The sequence below is a fragment of the Peromyscus maniculatus genome, chromosome 8 (assembly GCF_049852395.1).
Source record: "Peromyscus maniculatus bairdii isolate BWxNUB_F1_BW_parent chromosome 8, HU_Pman_BW_mat_3.1, whole genome shotgun sequence".
Classification (NCBI taxonomy): Eukaryota; Metazoa; Chordata; class Mammalia; order Rodentia; family Cricetidae; genus Peromyscus; species Peromyscus maniculatus.
In genome coordinates, this window is record NC_134859.1 from 69,449,124 (window position 1) to 69,477,103 (window position 27,980).

The 27,980-nt window shown below is 43.0% G+C and overlaps 1 protein-coding gene across 4 annotated transcripts; it reads left to right on the top strand.

Moving 5' to 3' along the window:
* The first annotated feature begins 619 nt into the window (after nucleotides 1-619).
* LOC143266949 (schlafen family member 13-like) lies at nucleotides 620-24,675 on the top strand. 4 transcript variants are annotated; one of them, XM_076543006.1, is made up of 6 exons: nucleotides 620-789; nucleotides 1,719-1,974; nucleotides 9,139-10,202; nucleotides 20,376-20,528; nucleotides 22,272-22,995; nucleotides 23,167-24,675. In XM_076543006.1, the coding sequence occupies exons 3-6, from the start codon at nucleotides 9,146-9,148 to the stop codon at nucleotides 23,960-23,962; spliced, it is 2,730 nt and encodes a 909-aa protein (XP_076399121.1). In that variant the 5' UTR covers nucleotides 620-789; nucleotides 1,719-1,974; nucleotides 9,139-9,145; the 3' UTR covers nucleotides 23,963-24,675. The 4 variants fall into 4 exon arrangements, with proteins under 4 accessions (XP_076399121.1, XP_076399119.1, XP_076399120.1 ...); XM_076543004.1 differs by having other exon boundaries at nucleotides 626-1,451; XM_076543005.1 differs by having other exon boundaries at nucleotides 626-879.
* Nucleotides 24,676-27,980: the final 3,305 nt, after the last annotated feature.

Below are 27,980 nucleotides of genomic sequence, written 5' to 3' on the forward strand. Positions count from 1 at the left end.
GAGCAAAGGGGGGAATTAAATTCTAGACAGACAGTATTTTCTTTCAACACTGTAGATTCATGGTCTTGGTTATATAAACAATCTGGAAAATGAATATTTTAAAGAAAAACTTGAAGATGATGGTCTGAAGATATACTGGAATGGAGAGTTTAGAAGCATGGATTAACAGGTTATGAACTAGATTGCATATCATGACACTATTAGCTGTGTTAACACATGTCTAATAAGTGTAAATGCGTTAGGAACACACAACGTATAAAGATCTGCAAGTATGAAGGGTTAATGGTGGTTAGTTTTCACCTCCGAGGACAGGGGGTGAGATCCTGATAAAAGCTCCTCTCTCACTCCCTAGACCAGCGTGAATCTCTGCTCCTGCCAGAAGCTTTCCACTGCAGAGAACTCGGCCTTCAGGCAGAGGCAGCAGCTCAGGGCTGTAACCCACTGGGCCAGGCCTGCAGTAAGGAGTTCTGCCCACAGACCAGGATGAGGGTTTAGCTGGAGAGAGAAGGGCTGCTAGACAGTCCAGTCCACCCTAAACCAACAGGGAGCTCAAGCTGGCAGCGTGCCAAAGACCTGCAGCCGGACAGAAAATCGGAACAGTTTCGTTTTCCCCCAAGGCAGGGTATGGAAGTGAGAAGGGTTGATTCAAACAGTTGGCTGAGATCACCGTCAAACCCAGGCTGGAAACAGAGCTGCTCCTCTGCGCCTCACAGGCAGGTGACAGGTCCACCACTGGAACTCCACAGACCCGCAGGATTTGTGCCCGAGGCTGAGTTCTGGAAGGGAAAGGTTCGTGTCTGTGTCCAACTTCTGTTTTCCGAGACAACCAGGGAAAGCAGAGCGAGAGAACTCAGAGTTCTTTCCCTCAGATTAAAAGAGGTGAGGCTCCCAGGGTCGGATGGGAGGCAGGATGCAGAGGGAAGGACATAGGGAAGAGCTTTTCTCCTCTTGAATGAATTTTATCGCATCTTGTGTAATTAATATAGGCATATGAATAGATTCGATAAATAGATTGATAGATGCAGACCGATGGGCAGGTGCCTGAGCGCTGGGAGAGCCGAAGAGCAGGAAGGAGTAAGAATGGCGGCGGAGACCAAAAGAGGAACTAAAGACACCAGGAACAACTTGGAAGTTCAATGTATCTGAAATTTAGGATGATTAAAGTTTAGCTTACGAGTTTCCCGGTATTCAGTAGACTTCCTATTGGTCTCTTTGTTTCCGCAGCTTTGGCAGGGAGCGCAGCCAACCATTGGAAAGGAAAGGCGGGACCTTAGTCCCAGCCTGGCAAACTCAAAGGACCTGGGATTGTAAGGCTAGGCTCCAGATGCTCAGAGTCCCGAAGCTCCCTAGCGCCACCACTGAGGTCTAGCCCGCCAAATCCGGGACCTGGAGGCCTGAGCAGCCCCAAAGCCAAGGTGACATCTGTGTGTCTCTCCTGCCTGAAGGCCCAGGTATTTTATCAGGCTCAGCCACAAGTTCCTTATAAATGATGAGGACGATAGGGGATGATCCTGACTAGGCTCGCACAGGGGAAGGGAGACCAGCAGAGACAGAGAAGTGAGGGGCCGGAGGTGGTGAGGGGAGGGCGGAACAATGCATGCACTCACACTAGGGCAGCTCTCAGCAGCAGGTTTCTGTGCTGGCAGAGCTCAAGCTGGCAGCTTGCCAAAGACCTGCAGCCGGACAGGAAATCTGAACAGTTTCGTTTTCCCCCAAAGCAAGGTATGGAAGTTAGAAGGGTTGATTCCAACAATTGGCTGTGACCACGGCACTGCCCAACCCAAGCTGGAGACAGAGCTGTTCCTCTGTGCCTCAAGGCGGGTGACCTGTCCCCCACTGGAACTCCACCCGACCACAGACCCGCAGGATTTGTGCCAGTGGCTGAGTTCTGGAAGGCAAAGGTTCGTGCCTGTTTCCAACTTCATGGGAAGAGGAGCAAGAGAACTGGGAGTTCTTTCCCTCAGATTAAAAGAGGTGAGGATTGGGCGCGACTTCCAGGGGGCCAGGGTCGGATGGGAGGCGGGAGGCAGAAGGCAGGGTCTGAGGAAGAGCTTTTCTCCTCTGGAATGAGTTTTATCCCATTTTGTGTAATTAATATAGGCATATGAATAGATTCGGTAAATTGATTGGTTGGTAGATGCAGACTGGATGGGCAGGTGACTGAGTCCTGGGAGAGCCACAGAGCAGGAAGGAGTGAGAACCGCGCGAAGCCCAAAAGAGAAACTAAAGACACCAGGAACAATTCGGAAGCTCAATATATCTAAAGTTTAGGATGATTAAAGTTTAACTTATGAGTTTCAAGTTTCCCGGTATTTAGTAGACTTCCTATTGGTCTCTTGGTTTCCATGGCTTTGGCGGGGAGCGCAGCCAACCATTTTAAAGGAAAGGCGGGACCTTAGTGCCAGCCTGGCAAATTTACTGGACCTGGGATTGGAAGGCTAGGCTCCAGGTGCTTAGGGCCCTGCAGCTCCTTAGCGCCACCACCGAGGTCTAGCCCGCCAAATCCGGAACCCGGAGGCTTGAGCAGTTGAGAAGTCAAGGTGACATCTGTGTGTCTCTCCTGCCTGAAGACCCAGGTATTTTATCAGGCTCAGCCACAAGTTCCTTAAAAAGGATGAGGGTGACGGGGTGATCCCGGTGGTTGCCAACCTGACTAGGCCAGCACAGGGGAAGAGAGGCTCGCAGAGGAGTGAGGGACTGGGATTGGGGGATGGGGTGGAGCGGGACCATGCATGCCTGAATGCCAGGGCTGCCCTCAGCAGCAGGTTTCTGTGCTGGCAGAGCCTGTCACCCTTAGCAGGTGCAAGTTAGATGCCGAGAGTGCAAGTGCTCAGACCCCCCAGCTGCAGTTTTTGAAATTGCAATGTTGAAAGAGATTCTATAGATGCGACTTAGAAACCCCCTGTGAGATACTGTCCTTAACTGAGGCGCTGAGAGGCAGAAATAGCACTGTTACTGTCTAACCCGGAGTTTATAATCTAGAAGCTGTTGGAAAAGAGCCAAGGACTCTGTGATTTTTGTTTCCCAAATGTCTCTCGTTCTACAGCTCTATTTCTTTCTGTTCTGTTTCTGCCCCAAGATAGCCGGTTCCAACTTGTTTTGCTCAGTGTACTGCTCCAGGCCACCTAGAGGTTTGTGCATCCCACCCTTACTTTCCACACACATCCATCAGAGGCCTAATCTTTCACCAACAGTTTCTACGGTGGTGTAAGGCAGACAAAGATCACTTTTCTTCAGTTCTCATGGAAAGGTGCTATTGACTCTGGACCTGTTGTCCCACAGGCCCCTCCATGGTAGCTCACCCATTTCCTGTTGGAAGGCATTCTGCCTATCAAACTCTAGTATAGCTTTATTCTGTGTCATATGACATTTTTAAGATATTTACTTCCTAAAAACTCTGTTATCTGGAGCTGGAGAGATGGCTCAGCAGTGAAGAAGACTTCTTGTTTCTGCAGAAGACCCGGGTTCAATTCCCAGCACCAACATTAAAGTGAACAACTGTCCATAACTCTGGTCCCAGGGATCTGATGCCCTTTTCTAACCACCACTGGCACCAGGCAGGTGGTACACAGACATACATACAGGCAAAACACTCGTATACACTGAGCCATCTCTTCAACCCCTTGTCTGTGAGTTTTCTATGCAAATACTATCATAATGTGCATTGCCCTGCTATAAAATGGCTTTTTTGAGTCATTATTACATTTTGTAAATTTATGTGTGTTGGGTGAATGAAGACATGGTATAACTGTGTTCAATGTTGACTTGATGAGAAATGGAATCGCATAGAGGAAAGACTTCCAGGCTCATACCTAAGGGATTATTTCATCTATAGGCATATGTGTGAGTGATTATGTTGACTGAGTTAATTGAGAAGACCCATTCTAAAGGAAGGTGGCACCATCTCAAGGCTGTGGTGCCTAGACTGAAAAAAAGAACCAGCTAGCTGAGCAAAGGCATTTCTTGCTCCCTCTTCCTGACCATGGGTGGTTACACTGTGACCAAGCTGTGCAAATTCCAGCTGCCTTGTCTTCCTGGCTCTGGTCATCCAAACTTCTCACCGTGAGCCAAGCCAACCCTACCTTCCCCAGTTGTCTTTGTCAGGGTGTTTCATCACAGCGGCAGAGAAGTAGCTTAGACACAAGGCTCACTCACTTTCTCTGCAGTATTTTTCTTTGTGGGCACATCCTTCATTCCCCATATCGCTGTGATGTTCTTCAAACTTTTTCCACTCTATTGCACTACATTTCTCCTCCTACCTTTACAGCAAAAGCCTCTTTCCAGAGGGAGTGATTTTGTTTCCTAGCTGAAGAGGAAAAAGGAAGGCATTAGAAGATTCTCCCTCCTGCCTCCCCCACAGCTATAAACCTAACCTCAATATCAACAGGTTTGCTTTTCTCCTCTTTGTCTTCTTACAGATTCTGAACCACAATCTTTTCCAAACCTTGACTCTCAGAATTCCATTGTTTTACTCACAGCCTCTTCCTCCATCTTTAAGTCCTCACTTTCCTACTGGCTCTTTCTCATCCATGGCAAATATTGTTTAAGCCTTTCTCATCCTAAAGAAAAAATAATCTTCAACTTCTCTTCCTCCATATACATTTCTGAACCTCTCTTTTTTAGTAAGTTTATCTAATGACTGGCTGTCTACATTTGATAACACTATACCTGTACCTGGTATTCATTCCTCAAGCCATTGTGACATAATGACAATTAGTATAGTTTTGCATACTGGACATGTGTGTACCAAAGCATAGTGTTAAGTGCTTGGTGAATTACTTAATCCTTTCACTAAGAGTCATATTATGGTAAATGATCCCTGTACTCTTAGCAAGGATATAGGGTTAGGCATTTTTAGTATCCAGATAAATATAACAATAGTATGTTGTAACAAGTCTTTCTCTGTCCCACCAGGCAGTTCCCAAATAATGACATGGAGAATTCTTAGTAATTATGAATGTTCAGTTTTAGCTTAGGCTTATTTCCAACTAGCTCTTAAAACTTAAATTAACCCATTTCTATTAATCTACATGTTGCCATGTGGCTCATGGCTTTTACCTCTCCTCTTGCATGTCCTGCTTCCTCTTTGTTCTGCTGGTGACTCTGCCTTTCTTCTTCCCAGAGTCCTATCTATACCCAGAAGTCCCGCCTAACCTCTTTCTGCTTAGTGATTGGCAATTCAGCGCTTTATTAAACCAATCACAGTGACACATCTTCACAGAGTGTAAAACAATATTCTGCAACATTTCCTCCATTTTGTCTAAATAAAAAGGAAAGGTTTTAACTCTAACATAATGAAACTATAAACAATAACAACAATTATCAGGTAAGAATTACATTCACAATGTCCAGTCCATTTGTATTTGGCAAATTCAGAGAAAATATTCCAATATCTGCCCTATCTTGGTGAGTCCCAAGTTTTGTACCTAATTCACTTTCTTTCCTAATTTCTATTACCAACCCAAAACATCTTTTGGACCTGAAAACATTTTCTTAGATAAACATTTTAAGCTTTTATGTATCTCAACCTTATATACTTTACACTACTTTTGTAAGGTTCTTTTCTGAATTTGGTAACAAAGAAAACTGTAACTATGACTATCTAGTCTTCAACTCCATCCAAGAAGGATATAATATTACCTGAGTAAGCAGAGGTGCAAAACAAACAAAACTTCCAAAACTATAGAAATGACAGAAACTGCTAGCTGCCTGAACAGTCTCCCAAGATTCCTCTGTAACCTTGGGGCATCCATTTCAGGCTATGGGCCTAGAATATCTGACAGACTCTTCTGTGAAGGAAGAATTGTGAAGGACTGTCCCATTTTGTCCTGGCAAAGTTTGGCAGTCGCTTTCTTTTGAGTTCTGCTTGTCCAGTTTGGACAGCATAATGTCAGCAGTCAAGGCAAGAGCAGTTTCCGGCCCAGTGGCTAACCTTGCCACAAAGAAAGCAAACTCCATGTGGAGGTTCTTTGTCATCCATCATCCTTTCATGAAGTAGATTGGTGCTGCCAGGAGCAGATATGTCTCATTCTCATGAAAAGCCTTAGGTTATTAAAACATCTTAAATACCATATTCTGTAGGTCTCTGAAGTGTTTGAAGACCATCTTTCTATCTACAATATATTGGTTTAACCATGAAAACATATGTAATGTGACTACAAATTTGATTGTCATAGATGACTCACTATTAATCTGTCTTTGTTATCCTGAATAGTTTTCAGGGACTAGAACTTTACATTTTTAAATGAGCTGCACAAGTACAATACCTTAAACAAGAATAGAAACATATATACAGTATAACAAAAACAAACTTAATTTAAATTTGTATCAATATATAAAAATATCTTAAATAAGAGTAGAAACATATATACAATATAACTAAAATCTCCTTTGCTGAGTTTCCTCCCTGACTATAACCAATAACAACTTGAGTTCAACCCCCCCTAAACAATGATAAACATCCATAATCCACTGAACAAATAAAAACCACCCACCCCACCTCTTGGGAATGTGGATGTCATGTTTTCTAGACTGCTTCCTGTTGTCTGGGGGTGATGACATCTATAGAGGACCCGGAGAAAATAGAGATAATGGTCCTGAGAGAGCTAGCTGTATCATTTGTTGTCCAGTCTCTGAGTAATGGGAAAGTGCAGGGCTTATCTGACGTCCTGGCTGGAGGAGTACATGAGGCTGGACCATTTCAGCTAGCAGCTTCGAAGTTGTTCTGGATGTAGAACTTTGAGGACACTAATAGAGGCATTCTGAGGTGCTGGACCACCTGGGCTACTTGTCTTCATTGGTGTCTGGTCCTTTTTTCTGAAAACACACAAACTTTTAAAGGTAACATATATATCTGCGTTAATACAAGTATGGTGTGTGCAGTGTATACTAATCAGCTAAAGATGATTTTCTGTTTTATGTTTGAGCAGGTAAAACACATCTGCCAACTTTATAAGTTTGGTTGGACTGTATAACCAAACCTCTATTCATGCCATATGAAAGTCATGAGGACTCTGTAGCCAACAAGATTTATCATGTCTCATCCAATCCCAGAGCTGTTCCCATGTCGAGGGATCAGCTTAAACAAGACTATCTTGTAGTCTTTCTTGACTTTTTCCCTCATATCTGTAGCCAAGATCTTCAGGAGATGTTCCCAGGTCAAATCTGATCTCAGTTTATTTGAAAGAATACATAGCTTTTCATTTCCTGTGGAAACAAAAACACAACTTCTCCCCCAATACAACATGTTATCTGACTTTCATTCTGAATCCAAGACATCCCGAAAGTATAATGGTAATTTAATTCAGCAATCACTTCCACAATCAAACGTCTCTCAGCAGCTGTTGTTCTCTGTTCATTAACATTTTAAAAATTCAAAATTAACAAAGCACCATAAAGGATCCAGGCACCCTGTGTATTTCCATCCTTATGTTGCTTATACTATTTTATATTATTTTACTCTCTCTTTAAAGACTTTATTATATTTAAACCATTTTTTCTATGACTGTCTATACCCATTTTCTTTTCTTTCTTCAGCATCTAAGCACATTTTTAAATATACTGTACCCTTTTACAGGTTTTCTGTGTCTGAACCTGACTTTACTAAGCATCTATAGTGTTCTCTGACCAGGTGGGACAAATCTTAAACTGCTACCCCATCAGCCACCACGTGGCTCAGCTTAGTGCATAGCACTCCCACACAGTACCAGCAACTGACCCAGCTCACAGTCAACAGCTAGTAACCATGCCTCTGTATGCCACTGAGCACCAGCCCGACTGAGACACTGCAAGACTAGGAAGCTAAATCTGGGTCCTTGTCCAGAACTTTTCTTAGCTTTCTCAGGCCCTGTGTTTGGATATTTGAGCCCCACATTGGGCACCATATATAACAAGTCTTTCTCTGTTCACAAGGCAGCTTCCTAATTATGACATGGAGAATTCTTAGTAATTGTGAATGCTCAGCCTTGGCTTAGGCTTGTTTCTAACTGGCTCTTATAACTTAAATTAACCCATTTCTATTCATCTGAGTGTTGCCATGTGGCTGGTGGCTTTTACCTTTCCTCCTGCATGTCTTGCTCCTTCTGTATCTGGCTGACAACTCTGCCTTTCTTCTTCCCCAAGTCCTTCCTGTCCCCAGAAGTTATGTCTAACCTCTTCCTGCCTAGCTATTGGCCATTCAGCTCTTTAATAAACCAATCACAAAGACACATCTTCACACTGTGTAAAGAAATATTCTGCAACAGTGTGTGATAGAATTGCAAGCCAAGCCATGTCTGTTGGCACTCATCTCTAAGACCTCAGCTTCTGCAGTCCTTTCAAGTCACCAGTGTGTCATTCATTAAATCCTTTTTGTGGGGGGTGGAGTTTTTGAGAGAGAGTTTCTCTGTGTAGCCCTGGCTGTCCTGGAACTCATTCTGTAGACCAGGCTGGGCTTGAACTCAGAGATCCTCCTACCTCTGTCACTACCTCTGCCTCCCAAGTGCTGGGATAAAACTCATGCACCACCACTTCCTGGCATTTCACTAAATCATACAATAGACTTTCCAATCTCAACTTGCAGCACCTGTCATTAGCTTACATACCTGAATTCTCAGCAGGTAGCCCTGTGCTCCATTCTCTTATACCTTATTCCTTTTGTGTTTCTCCTGCCTCTCCGGGTTTTCATGACTTTTTGATATCTCCTTCCAGTATATTCTCTATATGTCCCCTAGTTCATTGGGAATATGTTCCAAGCTGTGAAATCTCATGCCATGGCACACCCTTGTATTAGGTGATTCCTCCTGCTACTGTACCTCAATGCTGATGGCTTCACTCTAACAATTCCAGTGAGTAGGTGACATTAGATGCTCCTGGGAGCATTATTAAACTACAGTTTAATGGGCAAATATGTTCAGACACCTCTTTAATGTGCTTTTCCTCCCATAGCCCATATCACATGTGATGGTAAGTTCTACTTTCATTACCCCCAAAACAATTTCTAAAGAGAAAAGACTATTTTTATTACTTGATAGTTTATTGTTTTGACAGGATATATTTGACTAAGACTAAATATTTTCAGTAAGTAAATGAATGAATTGTGTGCATGAGAGAATTAATTGTAGTAAGGGTAAAACAAGTGTTTGGATTGTTTGACTGTAGGACCAACATGGAAACAAATCTCTGCTTAGAGGTGACACAGTCTCACCCAGACTTGGTCATCTGTGTAAAAGAAGTGACTCTTGGGGAAGGAAACCGAAATAAAATGGACTCAGGGAAGAGAAATCTGGAGAAGACAAAAATTATAGAGGCTGTCTGTGCTCTGTTAAACTCTGGAGGAGGAGTGATTGAGATACAAATGGCCAACAACAGTGATCATCCTGTGGAGATGGGACTGGACTTGGAACAGTCTTTGAGAGAGCTTATCCAGTCTTCTGATTTGCAGACTTTCTTTGAGACCCAACAACGAGGAAAACATTTTTACATTTTTGTTAAATCTTGGACCTGCGGGCCTAGAAGTGGTTCTGCTAAGCCTCGTATTTGCAGCCAAAATTCTTCCTTGTACCGTAGATCTGAAACTTCTGTGATTGAAATGAATTTTATAGATGCATTCACATTTCTAAAGGACAAGAAGAGTGTCAAATGTAGTCTGACTGATGAAGGAACTCCACCTGCTAAAAAATCCAAAACTATGCATCAGAACAACCCTGAATTAAAATCTGCTTCTGAAATTTTCCAATGTGAGAAACTTGAATATGGTCAAATCTTACCTTTTCCTGAATCTACTTATATAGAGTTTAAACAACTCTCTACAAAAAAAATCCAAAACTATATAAAAAATATAATTCCAAAGTATGTCTCTGCATTTGCAAATACCCTTGGGGGCTACCTTTTCATTGGAGTGGACGACAAGAGTAAGAAGGTCCTGGGATGCCCAAAAGACAATATTGATCGGGACTCTTTGGAAAGAGTGGCAAATGAAGCAATATCCAAGTTGCCAGTTTTCCATTTTTGTTCATCTGAAGGAAAGGTGTCTCCCCAGACCAAAGTCATAGATGTGTTTCACGAAGGGAATTTGCATGGATATCTCTGTGTGATCAAAGTGGAGGCTTTCTGTTGTGCTGTGTTCTCAGAAGATCCCACTTCATGGATGGTAGACAAGGAGAAAGGTATCTACAACCTGACTACTAAGGAGTGGATAGACATAATGATGGATGCTGGTCCAGGTAAGAGGGGAGAGTTCTTCCTTCTCTGTCCTTTCCAACTGTTTTGAGTTCCTCTGTATCCTTCACACTCTGAAAGTCTGAGTTCTTTCACCTACTGAAGTTGGCTTTCTCTGGATCTTGATGCCTTTTGGATACAAGAAATTTGTAGGACTGGAGACATGGCTCAGCAGTTGAGAGCACTGGCTGTTCTTCCAGAGGTCCTGAGTTCAATTCCCAGCAACCACATGGTGGCTCACAACCATCTGTAATGAGATCTGGTGCCCTCTTCTGTCATACAGGTTTACATGCAGGCAGAACACTGTATATAATAAATAAATAAATCTTTTTTAAAAGTTGGAAATAGATTTCTTTTGTGGCACTGGTGTGCATATGCCACAGTTCACACATGGAGGTCAGAGACCAACATGAGTCACTTCTCCTTCCACCAAGTAGGTGCCAGAATTCAAACTCAGGTCATCAAACATGGAGGCAGGCACCTGTCTTAGTCATGGTTTCTACTGCTATGAAGAGACACTATGACCACAGCACCTCTTATAAAGGAAAATACTTAACTGGGGTGGCTTGCTTACAGTTTCAGAGGTTCAGTCCATTATTGTCATGGTGGGACATGACAGTGTGCAGGCAGATGGTTACTGGAGAAGCAGATGAGAGTACTACATCTTGCAGGCAACAGGAAGTGATCTGAGAGACTGGGCAGTATCTTGAGCACATATGAGACCTCAAAGTCAGTCTCCGTGCAGACGGGTGACCCGTCCAGCAGGCCAGGTTATTCGAGGGTCTCGAGGAGGGGCCACCTAGGAATCAATGGGGGGCAAGAGGGAAAGGAGACCAAGCACGTGAAGAAAGACAGAGTCAGTCTGAGTTGTGTCAAGGTCTCCTTTATTGACTGGGTGTTAGAGCTTATAAACGGGCTTCAGGTAGGGAGGGGGAGCAGGAGGAGTGAGGAGAGGACAAAGAAAATTCCTAAGGGAGGGTCAGCAGGAGGTCGCTTTGGTCCCAGGCCCCTGCAGCTAGCTGATTTAGCACTGGCTCCAAGTAGTTTATTTAGTCCTACATTCCTAGGTTAGACTAAAAGCCTCCTATTTACACGAGGCTTGATAAATCGTGGAAGGTTACACAGGTTCAAGACACAGCTGTCCGGAGTCGGTCCCCAACAGTTCCCCCTCTTTTCTCAAAAATGGACCAAGTCCATGTGATCGGGGTTGCGGAGGTCCGAGAGAGCCTCTGTCTTAGGCTATACAGGGGGACTCCCACGCATGGCAGGTGCCATTTTGAGCTGGTCTCAATGACCTCTGTAAGCTGTTGTCTCCTGCGTGGGCCCTGTACTATTCCCGTCATTGAGTACTCTCTAGCAAGACCATGAGGACGTTAGGGCTTTAGGACACTGAATCTGAATCCTTGATGGGGCTCCTGGCCAGCCTCCTAGGAATCTACTCTGTGATAATGAATTGAGATGTGTCGTGGTAAGGCCGAATCAATCTGATTTTTGATAAACCGAGTCAACCGCTGAAAGGCCCAGGGACCAAAGGTAATGAGAAGGAGAAGGAAAATAATCAGGGGTCCAGGAGGGTGGGGATCAGGGTAGAAAGCCAAGGGGATTCTTTAAAGCTTCTATATAGAAGGGCAAACCCTGCTCCTAAGAGCAAGAGCCACATCTTACTGCAGCCCCATAAAGGCTAATAAAGGAAAAACCCACAAGATTACAATTCCCATACAATTTCATTTCACAAGATCATGGTCTGGGTACAGAGTGATCACAGACGGGTAATTTGCGTCAACAGGTACATTTTTCCTGAAACCTCAAAGGGGGGGGGGGTATCAAGGTGGGAGTGGAGTTTACACAAAGGTCACAGTGGTCCTTTCTGGAAAACCTGCAACTATCCCAGTCACAGTTGAGCACATCTCTTAACAGAAATCTTTTTACATTGTTATATGGTTGCAGGGGAGATTGAACAATGGCTAAGTCAGGTTGCTCTTGGAACTAGATTTTTAGTTTCTCATTTCCTGGTGCTTAAAGTTTTCTCTTTTCCTGAGGCGTGGGGGTATAAGCCTGAAGGGCTAGGGTTTTTCACTCCCCCCATTTTCTATTTGGCACATTTTAATCTTAAAATTATGGCATTACATTTGGTAACTCATGGCCTATTTTAGTAACTCATGGCCTGTAATGGCCATGCATAGTTCATGTACAATTAGCCATCTTGTCTCTATGGCAGGGAGTTTTTTTGACCCAGCATTTCAGCCTCTTTTGAACAAGGAATTGGGACGACGTATTCTCTTCTGGAACTGCTTCAAGCTGGCATTGGGGCGTCATTATCAGGGCCCCTCCCCCAAAAGGCTGAAAAGCTGGTCAAAGACTGGGCAGGGGGCATTTGTAAGTAGCATGTAGCTGCCTGACCCCATAGGGACAGAGAAGAATCATGTTAGCTGGGCTGGTCCACATTAGCCTTTAGCACGTCCGGAGCCCACAGTCGTCTGGAGCAGTGGAGTCAGCAACTGAAACTTGGAGGTGTCTGCCAGCCAAGTAGAAATCTGTTGAGACAGATTTAAACTAGGAACAGAGGTTAAAATTTATGAATTTATTTGGAACCCTTAGGTTTATACCCTTAGTAATGGGAAAAGCAGTAATCCCAAGACCAGGAGAAAGGAAAAATACCATCTTTAGGAATACTTATCTAGGGTTCTTTCGACCTCTGTGGAGTGGGTCTATGTTTTTATGACTCTTTTGATCTTTGAGGCCTTTTTGCATAATGACATAAAAGTTTTAGATACATTAGTATTACCAATCTGTACTGAAATCCATATTGTAGACAAAGCAGATAATGGGTATCTGTAAAACAGCAGAAGTAGACTTATACCTTTGAATCCCAACAAGAACTACAGATTTGGGCATTTTACTTCTGTCCAGAAAGCCAGGTGTAAGTTGGACAGAGATTTTTGGCCTGGTGAGAAGCACTTTTAGGTTTACATTTAGACATATCCAGATCACATCTAAAACAAATCCAAAATGTTGAGCTTGAGACTGAACAGTAAGTGGTCATTGCTCTATCAGCTCATCAGGACTCCTAAATGTTAAGCTCTGAACCATAGAACAGGAGAGTAATCTGAAACATATCTTATTTTAGACTCATATCTGAACCTTTATGATTTATTTAAATTTTTATATCTCAGAACATTTTTTTAAAGTGAGCTTACAAGCTAGCTATGGCCTTGCAGAAAGATCTGGTTGTCTGATGCTGCCATGCTGACAAAGTTAGAGCTAGCCTAGTCATCAGCACTGTCAGAGATCTGAGAAGGATAAACTATATCTGAGTGCAGACCAAAAAGCTTCCAATCCTATAAATTACAGTGATCAACCCCTTACCCAGGTTTCTATAGCGTTGGAGGTACCAGTCAGAACAACATCAATCTTTTACCACCATCAAGCCCATAAGGCAGAGTACCTTTTCTGTGGAATAGGGACACGGAAGACTGACAGTGTCCTACTACTTGTCCATAGTCTGGGCTGGGTCCTGGAGGCAGGCGTTGCATTGGGGCATCTTGCCCTGTGGTCAGTGTCGTTTGCAATTTAGGTGGCATCTTCTTGTCATTCCATATCTTCTTTGGAGACCTTGGGAGTCATTGCTAGGAGCTGGGGAGCTAGGAGTCTCTGTTTCCGATAGTAAGTTTTTAATCAAATAATTTAAATGTCATATTCATCAGATCATTGACAGGTTTGAGGACCATTATCTATTAAATGTATCTGAGTCAAACAAATCTAGGCCTAATCTTGAAAATATCTCTAAGTTTGGTAATAATGACCAGGCTAATTTGTTCTCTTATAGATATATTAGTCAAATATACCTTTCAGTTTGTTTTATTTTAAATAGAACTGTTTATGCTTTAAACTAGTATCTGGATAGCCAGATGACTAGTATTAACTTGTATTCCTTAACACAAAGAACATGCAAACTCAGACATTCAAAACCAAACATACATGTGGCCACATTTTCATTCATATCTGCAGAATAGACAGACATTTTTAAAACTATGACCCTTTGGAGTCTCCATGTAACAGCAGAATAACAAGAGAAAGAAATCTGAAACATGTTTACTTAAACTTTAAAGTTAGACCTTAAAGTTTTATTATATTTTTTAAACCCTCATGACATGCTTAAGCCTTTAAATTTTTACATCTTAAACTGTTTCCTTAAGTCAAAAAATCATTTATTTAAACTTTTATTTTAACCAACAATAATTTGAAACCAATTTTCTTAAATGATGGCAAGTATTTGTAACACATTGAACTCAAATGACCAAAACCCATGTAAATTTTTACTTTTCCTGTGGAAACAAAAGCATAATTTTCCTAGTATCTTGAACTGGTAATTTAACATTTTTTTTTTTTTAAGCAATATCAGTGTTATGCCCAGATCGCGTCCCCAAAGAAGCCACTGGAGACCTCAGGTACAGAATGCAAAAGCAAGGTTTATACAAATGAAGTTTACAAGCCTTGGCAGGGGGGCTAGTTCTAAACTTCTCACACACAGCAGGGAGGTTGGAAGGAGCACATGCCTTTCTTTGTGAGGCTAATACAGACCACATAATTCATCTCCCACCGCCCACATCCCTCTTTAGGTTCATATCAGTAGTTTTTTATGTTATCTTTATTTCTCGTTTGTTTAGCAACCGTGTTTAGGAGTTTTATGAGCTGTCTCCCAGGTTTGGGGAGTTTGGGGAGTTTGGGATGTTTTATGACCACTTAGTCTCTGTCAGATGGTCATATATCCTAACTTTGTGTTTTCTTAAGTTTCTGTAGTTGATAAAGCCACCTGGAAAAGGGCATCTAAGTTCTTATCTACATTTAAGAATGCTGGTTTTAGCTTCTCTTTGTCTGTAGGGGATGAAGTGTGTGTGGGGGGGTTACTGAGGTTTCACAATCAGGACAGAGAAGGGTTAACAAGAGAAATTCCTAGCTGGCAGAAGAGACCTTGAAGTTATCACAGTAAAGGAAGGGAGGGGGCGCAGTGGTCATAAAGTATGTCCTTGGCTGCCAGTGTTCCTGAAAAAAAGCTTTTGTTAACTCCTCTGACTAAAGTCAGATTCTATGTTCAGTGTTCACACAGTTTTGTCAGTTGCAGGCAGCCATTGTCCTGTCCAGAGCAGGACATGAGAATCTTAGCCCGCCTGTACCGAGAGCACGCACCCCCACCCTCGTGAGAGCAGCCAGCTGCCTGCAGTCCTGATAGCAAGAGAGCTAGGGAGGGAGGGAGGTGGCCCTCGCTGTGCCTCTCTCTCCTTCTCCCCAGGAAAATAAGGGAGGTGAGTAGCAGAAACAGATGACATTTACACAGACAATCCAAGTACCAGCACATCAGCATTGAGATGATGATAGCCTCACTCACAGCAAGCAAGCCCCTCGATTGTGGCTCGCACATCCTTCTGGTGGGATAGGCAAAGGTCTAGTGGAGAAGAAGGGGACTGTCCCATAGCGTCCGTCACAGTCAAGTCAACAATGAGAACAGTTAACACACTACACACAAGACCAAGGGCACACGAAAGAAAAACTTTGCCCCAACAAGACAACCAACAAAGCTCCAAGAACAATGACAGCCTGATGTGCTCTGTGGAGAGTGACCCTTCAGTCTCAATCACACCAAAAACAATCCAGACTCGAGGATCTCTGTCCTTGATCAAACAGACATCAGGGGCCTTTCACATCCCTGTCAGTCAGACATGTACCTTATTTCTTGGAAGAGAAACAGAGTGTAAAGTAACAATGACCACAATAAAACATACAAACCCCCCCCCCCACAAAATGGCTCTTACAATTTCCCGGGACAAAATGCAAAGTGGTACTTCCTCCCACCATGGGGAAAGGTACCCAAAGATGCTCCTCTCCTGAGCACTCCCTGGAGGAGACTCCTAAAATCAAATGGTCACCTCTGAGGTGGCCCCAAATGGCTCGAGACTAGGGGGTCCCTTGCCCAAATCAGGGAATGAGACGTCTCTCTTTCCCTCCCAGGATCACTGTCTGGACACGTCTGTCCCAGTGAGCCTACAAAGTACAAATCAGTCGACCGGCACAAAACATAACGAGACAAGACAGAGACAGAAAGACAGAGAGCGCTCTTACCAGTAGATGTCAATAAACCTCTGGACCCTTGAGGGTCCTGGTGGGGTCTTTTGGTCTTTTGTTCAATGTGCTTTGTGACAACCTCACTCTTACTGTCTTCTGGGACAGACACATCGTTTAATAGGTCCTCAGCAAGTGCCAGAAGATGTGACACCCTACTATCCTTTTCTGAATCCTTTAAAACATCTCTGATTACTCCATAGAAACTAAAGAATGCATCGGGGACGTTCTCTCTGTCCTTAAGCAAGTTATTGATATCCTTTCCAACTTTACTCCACATCAAAGGGTGGATGCCCGAGCCATTAATAACCAGCCAGGGACATTTTTCTTCCACGAAACAGAAAAACTTAATTAAATCTTTTTTTTTTTCTTTCTTTTTGACTCTTATTCCCCTCTCCCTGAAATCTTCATTCCCTTAGTGAAGAGAGCCTCTTTAGAGAGTACTTTACCCATTGATTGATGAACGGCACTTACCTCAAGGTTGCCCACGGGGCACGAGTGATGCTGTTGGGGCACCTCTACCCTAGTGAGTCTGGCCAGACCCCGTTTTCTCTTTGCCGTCCAGTAGTGAGCCGCCATCCCTCGAGCCCCACGTTCGGGCGCCACTTGACCCGTCCAGCAGGCCAGGTTATTCGAGGGTCTCGAGGAGGGGCCACCTAGGAATCAATGGGGGGCAAGAGGGAAAGGAGACCAAGCGCGTGAAGAAAGACAGAGTCAGTCTGAGTTGTGTCAAGGTCTCCTTTATTGACTGGGTGTTAGAGCTTATAAACGGGGCTTCAGGTAGGGAGGGGGAGCAGGAGGAGTGAGGAGAGGACAAAGAAAATTCCTAAGGGAGGATCAGCAGGAGGTCGCTTTGGTCCCAGGCCCCTGCAGCTAGCTGATTTAGCACTGGCTCCAAGTAGTTTATTTAGTCCTACATTCCTAGGTTAGACTAAAAGCCTCCTATTTACACGAGGCTTGATAAATCGTGGAAGGTTACACAGGTTCAAGACACAGCTGTCCGGAGTCGGTCCCCAACAGACGGGGCTACCCACCATCCCCACATTTCCCCATAGTGGTCTTGAGTGAGAGTAGCAGCAAATATTAGACAGAAGGATAATAGAGGGTGGAGATAAAGATAGAAAATATAGGATAGTCTCGAGAGGGCCTGGAACCTATTCCATCAGGGTTAGACGGTCTCTGCCCTAGGGTATTTAAAGGAATGCCAAGGGGAGGAGAAAAAGACCTCCCCCAGGCACAGCCAAGTGCAGACCATCTCAGGCACCTGCACACAGGCCTGTGGTCCAATCATCCTCTCTATGCAGACCGGCTGGCTAAAGCCACTAAGAAACCTGAAAATGGGCTTCCACACCTTCACGCTGGCATACTTCCTCCAACAAGGCCACACTTCTCAATAGTGCCACTCCCTTTGGGGACCATTTTCTTTCAAACCCCCACAGTACCTTTACCTACTGAGCCATCTCACCAGTACCATGAAAATGGATTTCTTATTTATACACTTATTACTTAAAATCCAGCACTATAAGATGCTGGAACCTCATAATAATGATCACCTGGTAACAAAGTTTAGCATATTACCAACTCTGGGAGTCAGGAACCCACAAGAGATGTGGTATATTCTGGTTGGACTTAATTTATCTTTTTGCTAAGTCTTCTTTGGCTAATCAGTCTCTTGTTCTTCTATATAAACTTCAGAATGTTTTTCTTAGTTCTGTGAAAAATATCATTGGAATTTGATAGGGTTTGTATGGACTCATTGGCCTGAGTTTAGTGACAGCCATTTTCACAGGAGGCTTTTTCAGGGTTGAATGTTTTCATTATAGAGGCCTCTTGACTCCTTTGTTAGGTATGTTCTCAGGGATTTTTTTAAAGCAGTCATTAAGGAGATTTTCCAGATCTGTTTCTCAGCAAGTTTGTTACTGATATATAGAAGAGCTGCTGGGTTTGTTTATTGGTTTTTATATCCTGCTACTCTGCGGGAGGTTATCAAGTATAAGAGCTCACTGGTAGAGTCTTTAAGGTCTTTAAGTTTAGGGTCACAGCATCTTCAAATGGAACAATTGACTTCTTTTCTATTTGTACACTTGCCTTGAATAAGAGTGAACCTTGATTTTAGAGACAGTTCTTTTAGTTTTTTTCTCACTTAGTATAATGCTAGGCTTAGGTTTGTCATATGCAGCCTTTATCATGTTGATGTTTGTTCTTTCTGTCCCTGGTTTCTTCAGGACTTTTATTATGGAAAGATGTACACTCATTTTCTGCATCTAAAGAGATGATCTGTGATTTTTGTCCCAGATTCTATTATGTGACACGTTGCATTTATTAATTTGCCTATATTAAGCCACCCTTGCCTCTCTGGAATGCAGCCTACTTGATCATGGGAGGTGATCTTTTCAGAGTTAGGTTAAGTTTGGTTTGCAGGTTCTTTATAAGTTCATCATGGAAATCGAGCAGCTAATTTTTTTATTTTATCTTTTTATGGTTGTGCTACCAAAACAATACAGCTTTATGGGGTGAATTAATAGTGTTTCTCCCCTTCTATTTCACAGAATAGTTTGAGGAACATTGCTGTTAATTCATCAGTGATGGTCTATTAGAAGTCAACATGAATCCACCCAGTTCTGGGCTTTTCGTTGCTAGGATTCTCTTCATCTTCCTGTTGGGTATGCACAGATGGGAGGTTATATTTCTGTCTCAGCTCTTTGCAAAGAGACAACACAATCTTCCCTCAAATCTGAAAAGGTGCATTGAATTGAAAGGGATTTAGCTGCATTTTGGCAGCTGCCACTTGAGCAATCTTGATTTAGTTTGGGTAAGTGATGCATGTCCAAGGATTTCTCCTTTGATCCTAAACCCTAGATTTTTCACCTCTTTAGAATACAGGTTTTCAAAGTGTTCCCTAATGATCCTCTGGATTTTACTGATACCTGTTGTAATGTTATGTCTTCTCTTTCATTAGTTGGTTTAGCTAAGGGTTTATCAATCTTATCTATTTTTTAAAAGGTCTGTTTTACTCATTCTTTTGATTATTCTTTTCATTTCTACTTCATTAATTTCTACCCTGATGATTTTTTTTATATACTAATTTTTGGTTTGGGTTGTTCTTGTTTGGTGAATTGTTTCTCTGATTTGAAATTCCATGATGCTACTTACTTGAGATGGCTCTGGTTTTTCTATGTAATCGCTCATAGCTATAAACTCCACTATTGGATGTGCCTTTGATACATTCCAAGGGTTCCTATAACTGCTGCTTCCATTTCCATTTGGTTATGTGAATGTTTTACTTTCCGGATTTCATCAATGACGTGCTGGTCATTTGTTGTTTAATCTTCATGTGTTTTTAAACTTCTGTAGTTTCTCTCGCTATTGGTTTATAAATTTATTTAATTTTGGTCTAATGAGAAGCTAGAAATTACTATTTCTTTTCTTTTCTTTTTTGGTTTTTCAAGACTGGATTTTTCTGCATAGCTCTGGCTGTCCTGGAACCTGCTCTATATCCAGGCTGGCCCCGAACTCACATACATCTGTAATGCCTCTCCCTCCCAGCTAGTGCTCTTGACCTGTGACCCATCTCTCCACCCCAACCTTCTCTTTCTGAGTCCAGCCTCCTCCTTCCTTGGCATGTCAGTGCCCAGGCCTTCCTTGCCCCATGCTTACCTTTCACAGCTGTCTCCTGCCCTCGAACAGTGGCAGGCTGACACCAGGATCCCTGATTTGAGATTGTTACTTGCTATCAGGGCCCCAGGGTAGCTCAGTACTAACCAGTGGGTCCTCTACACAGTTGGCACCCAGTGAAGTGACCTCCTCTCCACTGCTTACCTGTGATGTCAGTGGAGTTATACCTCTCCAGAACCTTCTATTGGATTTGAAGCTTTTGAGGATTCTGATTTTGTCATGTGGATGGGACTTGGCAGTCTCTTCACCAGGGCTGCTTATATTACCTTCTGGATCAAGCTTCAGCTTCCCTTCTGTATGATTTCTGGTGTTCTTCCAAGTTTTCCCCTTTGGAATAGAGCCTATGCTTTGTTATTCTGACTGTTTTCATTCACTGTGTCACACAGAGGCAGCTGCCAATCAGTCATCTTCCCTCCGTAACCTGTGTGAAGACTTTGAGTCTCAGCTGAGTCTCTCCAACAGCCCTCCACACTGCAGACCAGTGTATTCTAAGAAAGGACTGGAGGATAAAGCTGATCTCCAAAAGTGTTTATTTGCAGGTATGAACAGCTAGTTTTTCCATTGGGGAAAGAGACCATTTAATACCTTTGATAAAAAAAGAAATCAGTAAGACTGCCTTCTGCAACACCAAGTTTATGATGTACCAGTGCTACAAACCCCTTGAAAATGAGGTGTGGGTACTGTTGAAGTCATCTACCAGGGTAACTGCAAAATCTGATAAATATGCAGCAGTAAAGGCCCCCACCAGGAATTTAAACATAGCATTCCCAGGGCTTGAGCACATGCATTTGAGTCAACTTCTTAAGGGTTCAGACACTGGGTTCGGAACTCTCTGAACCAGTACAGCCATAGCAAAAGCCTTACACTGGAAGCACAATGATACAGTTGACCTTTTTAGTCAGCTTTTAGGGACAGATGAAAGAACACAAGCCTTCACATGGCAGAATAGGAGGAGACATAAGAACCGTGAGTAATTTGTCTTCAAAGAAAGTGGTGAGAATGAGTCATAGGGTCTGTGCTTGGTACAAAATAATAATTTAAGATGATAGATTATGTCAGCTTTTAGCTATGTTTTGTCTAGGAATTCCTACTTAGGAAAGATCGGGGTTTCTGAAGGAAGGAAACGGCCTCTTCACCTTCACACTCTGAATATTTGTGAGATCTGTTAATTGAATACAATACAGAGACATCCTGTGTATATATAAACATGTATGAAGGCCCAGATAATTAATGTATTAGGATAGCCATAGGTCCATTTTCTTTTTTATTTATTTATTTTCTTTTTTGGTTTTTTGAGACAGGGTCTCTGTGTAGCTTTGGTGCCTATCCTGGATCTTGCTCTGTAGACCAGGCTGGGCTCGAACTCACAGAGATCTGCCTGGGTCTGCCTTCCAAGCGCTGGGATTAAAGGCACGTACCACCAACGCCCAGCGTCATAGATCCGTTTTCACAGTTAATTTACCTGAACTCTTTTTTACTTTTTAGTATATCAGAAGTGTTTTTAAATTTTCTACAAAGGAATCTGATGTAAGAATAACTACACAGATTTTTTCTTGCACTTTTTTAGGCTCAATGAATTCTATTTGGCTTGGCACAGCCTTTTCTGTAAGATAATGGGAGAGTCACATCATTCCATCAGCTTGGTGGGATATGAGTTAAAGGGAATATATACAGATGGAATTTCTCTTAAGTTGTACTACACGGAGTAACTTAGTTCCCTTTTTATTTTTAAAATGTTTTATAATTTTAATTTTTATTGAAAACAGATTTTTTTCATACAATACATTCTGATTACAATTTCCCCTTCCCCAGCTCCTCCCAGATCCTTGACACCTCCCCAACCACTCAAATCCACATCCTTTTCCCCTCTCTTTCTCATTACAAAACAAATGGACGACTAAAACAAACCAGAATAGGACAAAACAAACAGAAAAAAATAAAGAAAAAAAACAAGAAACACATGCATACAAAGCGCTCCACGTGTGCGCACGTGTATACACATACATACACACACACACACACACACACACACACACACACACACACACACCATAAGAACACAAAATTGTAAACCATAATAAATAAGCAAAAGACCTGTAAGGTAAAAAATAGACCCAGACAAAGCATGTGAGAAAAAAAAAAAAAAAAAAAACTCCAAAAACACCATTGAGTTTCTTTTGTGTTGGCCATCTACTTAATTCTCCATTTTAGACATAATATGTAAATTGTACAAAACAATACAAAGACTTATTTGAAATTTTGTCTATTCTTTCCATGTCCAGTGTCACCAGGACGTTTGACATATACTCCCAAAACCCTCTGGAGGGAGCTGTGCTCAGAGCATGAGAGATTGGAGAACTTAATAAGCCAGGAAATGTGTTCTGTCCCCTGTGGTTTGCTGATTGTCTCTAGAAGCTGGGCTGTGGACCTGGACCTGGAAGAGAAGCAGGGAGTCATCTGTGATGCTCTGCTGATTGCAGAGAATAGCTCCCCCACCCTCTACACCATTCTTGAGGAGCAGGATGCGTGGGGAAAGGACTACTGTACCCACACTGCCTTTACTCTCAAGCAGAAGCTAGTGAACACTGGTGGCTACACTGGGTGGGTGTGTGTCATGACCAAGGTTCTCTGCCTGAGTTCCGAGAGCAATGTAGAGACCAGTGAGTGGTCAGCCTCTCCTTTAGATTACCCATGCTCCTATAAGCTTGCCAACACCCAGGAAATGGAAGCCTTGCTGCAGGCCCTTGTGATTGTCTTGCTCAACTTCAGATCTTTCTTGAGTGACCAGCTTGGCTGTGAAATTTTGAATCTTCTCACAGCCCAACAGTATGAGATATTCTCAAAAAATCTCCACAAAGCCAAGAAACTCTTTGTGCATGGCTTGCCAGGGTCAGGGAAGACAATCATGGCCATGAAGATCATGGAAAAGATCAGAAACACATTCCACTGTGAAACAGATAGAATTCTCTACATCTGTGAAAATCAGCGTTTGAGGGACTTTATCGGGTAAGTGTTTGGATCTTCTGTCTGTGTGTTATCAATCTGGGTTTGAATTTTTCTCTTAAGTTACCCTGATTCTTGGGAATTAGACAGTACAATGACCTGTGACAGCAGTGCTGTGTTGCTGGGTATGTGATGCAGTTAGAGAAACAATTAATGTCCTTTTCACTGTTACAGGGGAAAAAATATTTGCCGGGCAGTGACCCGGAAAACTTTCATGAAAAATGAATTTGAGACAGACAGGATCCAACACATCATTGTTGATGAAGCTCAGAATTTCCGCACTGAAAATGGGGACTGGTATAATAAGGCAAGATCCATCACTCAGAGAGAGAAAAATTCTACCAGAATTCTCTGGATCTTCCTGGACTATTTTCAGACCAGCCACACGCAACAGAGTGGCCTGCCAGATTTTTCATGCCAGTATCCAAGGGAAGAGCTCACAAAAGTGGTACGCAATGCAGAACAAATAGCTGAGTTCTTAAAAAGTGAGTTACAGAAAATCAGAGATAACCCTCCACCCAATATCCCTCCCAAATCCCTGGAGATGCCCAAAGTATTTACCTGTGCTCAAGGTGTATTAGGCATCTACAAGCACATAAAATTGAGCTGGAAAGACATGGTAATCTATGTAGCAGATAAGTGCAATGTTTTACTGAAGAATGGCTATTCTCCCCAAGATATTGCTGTGCTTTTCAGCACAGAGGAGCAAAAGGATATACTTAAAGGTGAGTTCCTGAGAGAAATGAGGAAGAAGAGAGTATCTCAGATGGATGATGACATGTTTGACAGCATCCGTCGATTCTCAGGCCTAGAAAGAACCATTGTGTTTGGTATTGATCCCCATTCAGTTGAGCCAGACATTTTCCACAACCTATTGCTCTGCTTGGCTTCCAGAGCAAGGAAACATCTGTATATTCTGAGCTTTCCTAATCATTCTCCCCCTGTGGATGAGGCTCAGTCTCTTGAATAGGATACTTGAGGCCTAGCTTCATTCACTGGCGATAGGAAAACAAAACCTCATCTAGGCCCTTCAGTACAAGAAGAAAGATAAAGATAGGACAAAATTCTGTCCTGCAGTTTCAGAAAATGATGACAAAAAGATTACCAGTGGACACTGAAAGTTGCTGTGCATCTCAGGCTGAAAACTAAGTTGAAGAAAAGAACGGCAAAACAATGTGCACATGACACATGCTCTAAAAATATTGAAACCACTGAGGAACCCACACCCTTGCCCCAACCCCTGCCTTGGCCATTGTGCAGCCATGACAGGCTGGGGAAAAGACCCAATAGGATTTAGGCCCCTTTCCCAGCAGGATGTGCCTTTGAGCCCCCAACCTTGGCCCTAGTTTTAGTAACAGAAAAACCCCACCGGATATTCCCATATGGTAGAAGAAATCAATTAAAAGTTATAACTAGCAGGTTCATGATAAAGAAGAAATGTAGAAACCACAGCTTCCACTGAAAGAGGTAATAGTTTTGCTGCAGCTGCAAGCTAACCAAGGACAGCACCTCTGGATGGGAGGTGCATCAATCCTGAGTCTGTTCCTATGTAGTCTGTAGACCCCTATAAAAACCCTGCCCCACTGTTACTCAGGGTCTCTCCTGCTCTGCTGCTCCATAAGACAGATGAAGAGGCCTGAGTTAACTTGCAACAATAAAAACACTCTTTGCTTTTGCATTGGATTTGGTCTCTTGGTGGTCTTTGGGGGACTCTGGGTGTTAGTTATTTGGCCATGTTGTGTTCTTACCCTGCAAGGAAATGTCATGAAACACAACAGAATCCGCTATTAAGAGTTTTATTTAAGATAAAGGGACAGAGAGTGTGCAGGCCTGTGGGAGAGACACGTGTGTGGAGAAGAAGAAGGAACCAGGAACATGGTGCTTGTTTTTTAAAGCTGGGCGTGCCCAGGTCACGTCACTACTCCACGCATGTGCGTAGATCACATGGCCATTTTGCGTGCTTACGTGGCCATGAAACGTCACGGATCCTGGTCACGCGAGACGCCTTGACCCGGAAATGGCTATCTTGACCTGGAACTGGCTAGGCGCAAGTGTCCACTGGGCATATGCAAACATGCCCGACCGTGGGGGCATGTTTGAACCCTTCACTGGGTATAAGACCACAAGGATTGAAACTACAGGTAAAAACAATATAATATAGTAAGTAATATCTGATTTTTAAAACAGACTTCCACTTTAAATTGATAAATACATTTATGAAAATTAAATGTATTTACAAGTATAAAGTTAAAGACTAAAACACTCCAGACTCTGAAGAGAAAACACGGGCCCATCCAGTACCTTGCAGCACCAGCCAGAAGGTCACTATTAGAGTAAGCAGAGGTACAGTATGGTATTTTATGGGAAAGAGAGAGAGAGAATAGTTCAGGTCCTGTAGACAGGCATATCTGAAGAGATGAGAGAGGAAGGGAACAGGCTGAGATGGTGAGGGAGCTGGCCTCTTGACTCAGGAATGTGAGTCCTGAACTTTGTTTGGGCAGCACAGCAGAGGTGACCCTGTTGATAAGAGTGTAAGTAAGTCATCCCTGAGGATATGAGCATGGGAGACTTAATAGATTTTTCCCAAGGGCCTGCCCTGATAAGATTCCTCCCAGAGTCCTGGGGAAAACACTACCCCCAGCATGGGGTTATCTGAGGGAAAAGAATCTATGAACACCATTCTCTTTTGTCCACTTACTTTATTTCACTAAGACAAAATTCTATCTATACAGCTCCAGTTCTGTCCTGACACTCCTCAGTTCCTCTCTGTCCCTTCTCTATCTGTCCTCACAGTTTTACTAAGCTCCTATGCTTTCAACCTCATCTTTATCCTCTGTTCTTTCATCCTCCATCTTTCCTTCCTTGCTCCTTACTCTGGCTCTGAGAAACTCTGCCTTCTTCTCTCTGGCCACGTGGTTCTGCCAGCCATCTACAGAAATTCTCTTGATCTCTTCTCTCTAGCCATGTGCCAATGTTCACCATCTACAGAAATTCACCTTGATCCCTTGTCTCTGGCCACACAGCTCTGCCTGCCTGTGGAAATCTGCTCCAGTCTTTACTACAGAAGTTATGCAAAAAGTCCTATTGTCCTGATTCAATAGCTCTGCCATGCTACTAGGCCTGAAGATAAGGGATGGTCTGAGCTTCATTTGCACAAGAAACAAAGCTATGCATCTACAGGCCACCTGTCTCCTAGGCTCTCTCTGCAGGGGTCTTAGTGGATCAGCAGTAGGTCTGAGAAGCTAAACTGTTTGCCTTAATGCCAAGTAATATATAGGCACACAAGAATTTCACAGCAGAAGACAGTTGATATATATTAATAAACCAAATAACACTAAATATTCCTTCATAAATGGCTTTCTCTAGAAGCACACCTTGGTCAGTCAAGGTATAGCTTATTATATGCAGCTGAATTTCTATAATATATTCTTGCAGCTTGCTGCAGACACCTAGCCATTTCCCCTCATAGGGGCATGGGCTTGGAAGAGATGCTCCCCCACCAATGCCTGGGGCAAGTGGGAGAGATGGCCCTATGGTCATGAGAGCAGGAGAGCTGCCCCTGACCCCCACCAGCTGCAGCACTCTGGAGAGCAGGCCCTGCACCTTGCCAAGGCAGCACAATTGAGCCAACACTGTTGATGAAGGTATGGGAGAGCCAATCCTGAAACTGTGACCATGGGAGAACTGTCCGAATTACCCATCTGTCTTGTGGCAACACGGGCAGGTGAGAAATGCTGTCCACCACCCCCCATGCCCCTCAATGCTAGAGGCAGGTAGGAGAGCTGGCCCTGTGCTTATAAGCATGGGAGAGCCATCCCTGATCCTCACCATCTTCAACACTGGGGAGAACAAGCCCTACACCTCCAGGGCACCACAATAGAGCCAACACTGTTAGTGCCGGTGTAGGTGAACCAATCCTGAAATTGTGATCATTGAAGAGCTATCTCCATTTCTCATCTGGCATATCAACCCTACAGCTGTCCAGGCCCAGAACCAGGGTTATGACTTAGCTTGCCCAAACATCCACCCCATCTATGGTCTGTGGGAGCATGTAAAGGAACCTGACCCAGAGATCTAAAGCTGCACAATCTCTACAACATAGGACTGCAGAGGGACATCCAGGAAGGGTCCTAGTGGGGCCCTACATTGAATGTGTAATGGAGAGCAGGGGCCTCAAACCAGACCAATGACTCTTTACAATGAACACTTGCAAGTAGACATGTATAGACAAAGAGGTATATGGCATGACTTTTGAGTCACACTGCAGATTCCACGTTGAGATTTTTAATTCCTTCTAATATTAGAAGGCATTATTCTGAGCGGTCACCAGCCATCCATATTATACAAGAACAGGGCACAACAACTGATGATCTTCCAAAGACACCAACGGCTCTACCTTTAAAATGGTTAACAGACAAGCCTGTATGGGTCTAGCAATGGCCTTTAACAACTCCAGGCTTTAGAAGAGCTGGTAGAAGAACATTTAAATGCTCAACATATTGAAGAATCAACCAGCCCTTGGAATTCTCCTGTATTTGTTATTAAAAAGAATTCTGGTAAATGGAGAATGGTAACAGACCTTAGAGCAATTAACAAAGTAATTCAGCCAATGGGCTCTCTACAATCTGGAATACCTTTGCCTACTCTGTTACCAAAAGGATGGCCTCTCATAGTTATTGATTTAAAAGACTTTCTTTTCAATACCCTTACAAGAAAAAGACATAGAAAGATTTGCTTTCACAGTGCCTACTTATGATAATTCTCAACCGGTTAAAAGATTTCAATGGAGGGTCCTCGCACAGGTAATGTTGAATAGCCCAACTCTGTGCCTATATTTTGTACAACAGCCATTGGAAGTGATACGTAAAAAATTTCCTAAATCTATAATTTATCATTATATGAATGATATTTTACTGGCTTACTAAAATGCTGATACTTTAGAAAGAATGTTTGAAGAAGTAAAGACAATTTTGCCTAGCTGGGGATTT

Bases quoted from the DNA above. Each gene is read 5' to 3' on its own strand.
- LOC143266949 (XM_076543003.1), top strand. From the start codon at position 9,083: ATGAGAGAATTAATTGTAGTAAGGGTAAAACAAGTGTTTGGATTGTTT. The intron at 10,203-20,375 runs GTAAGAGGGGAG...TGTGTCACACAG, and splicing joins AATGATGGATGCTGGTCCAG to AGGCAGCTGCCAATCAGTCA. The intron at 22,996-23,166 runs GTAAGTGTTTGG...TCACTGTTACAG, and splicing joins CGTTTGAGGGACTTTATCGG to GGGAAAAAATATTTGCCGGG.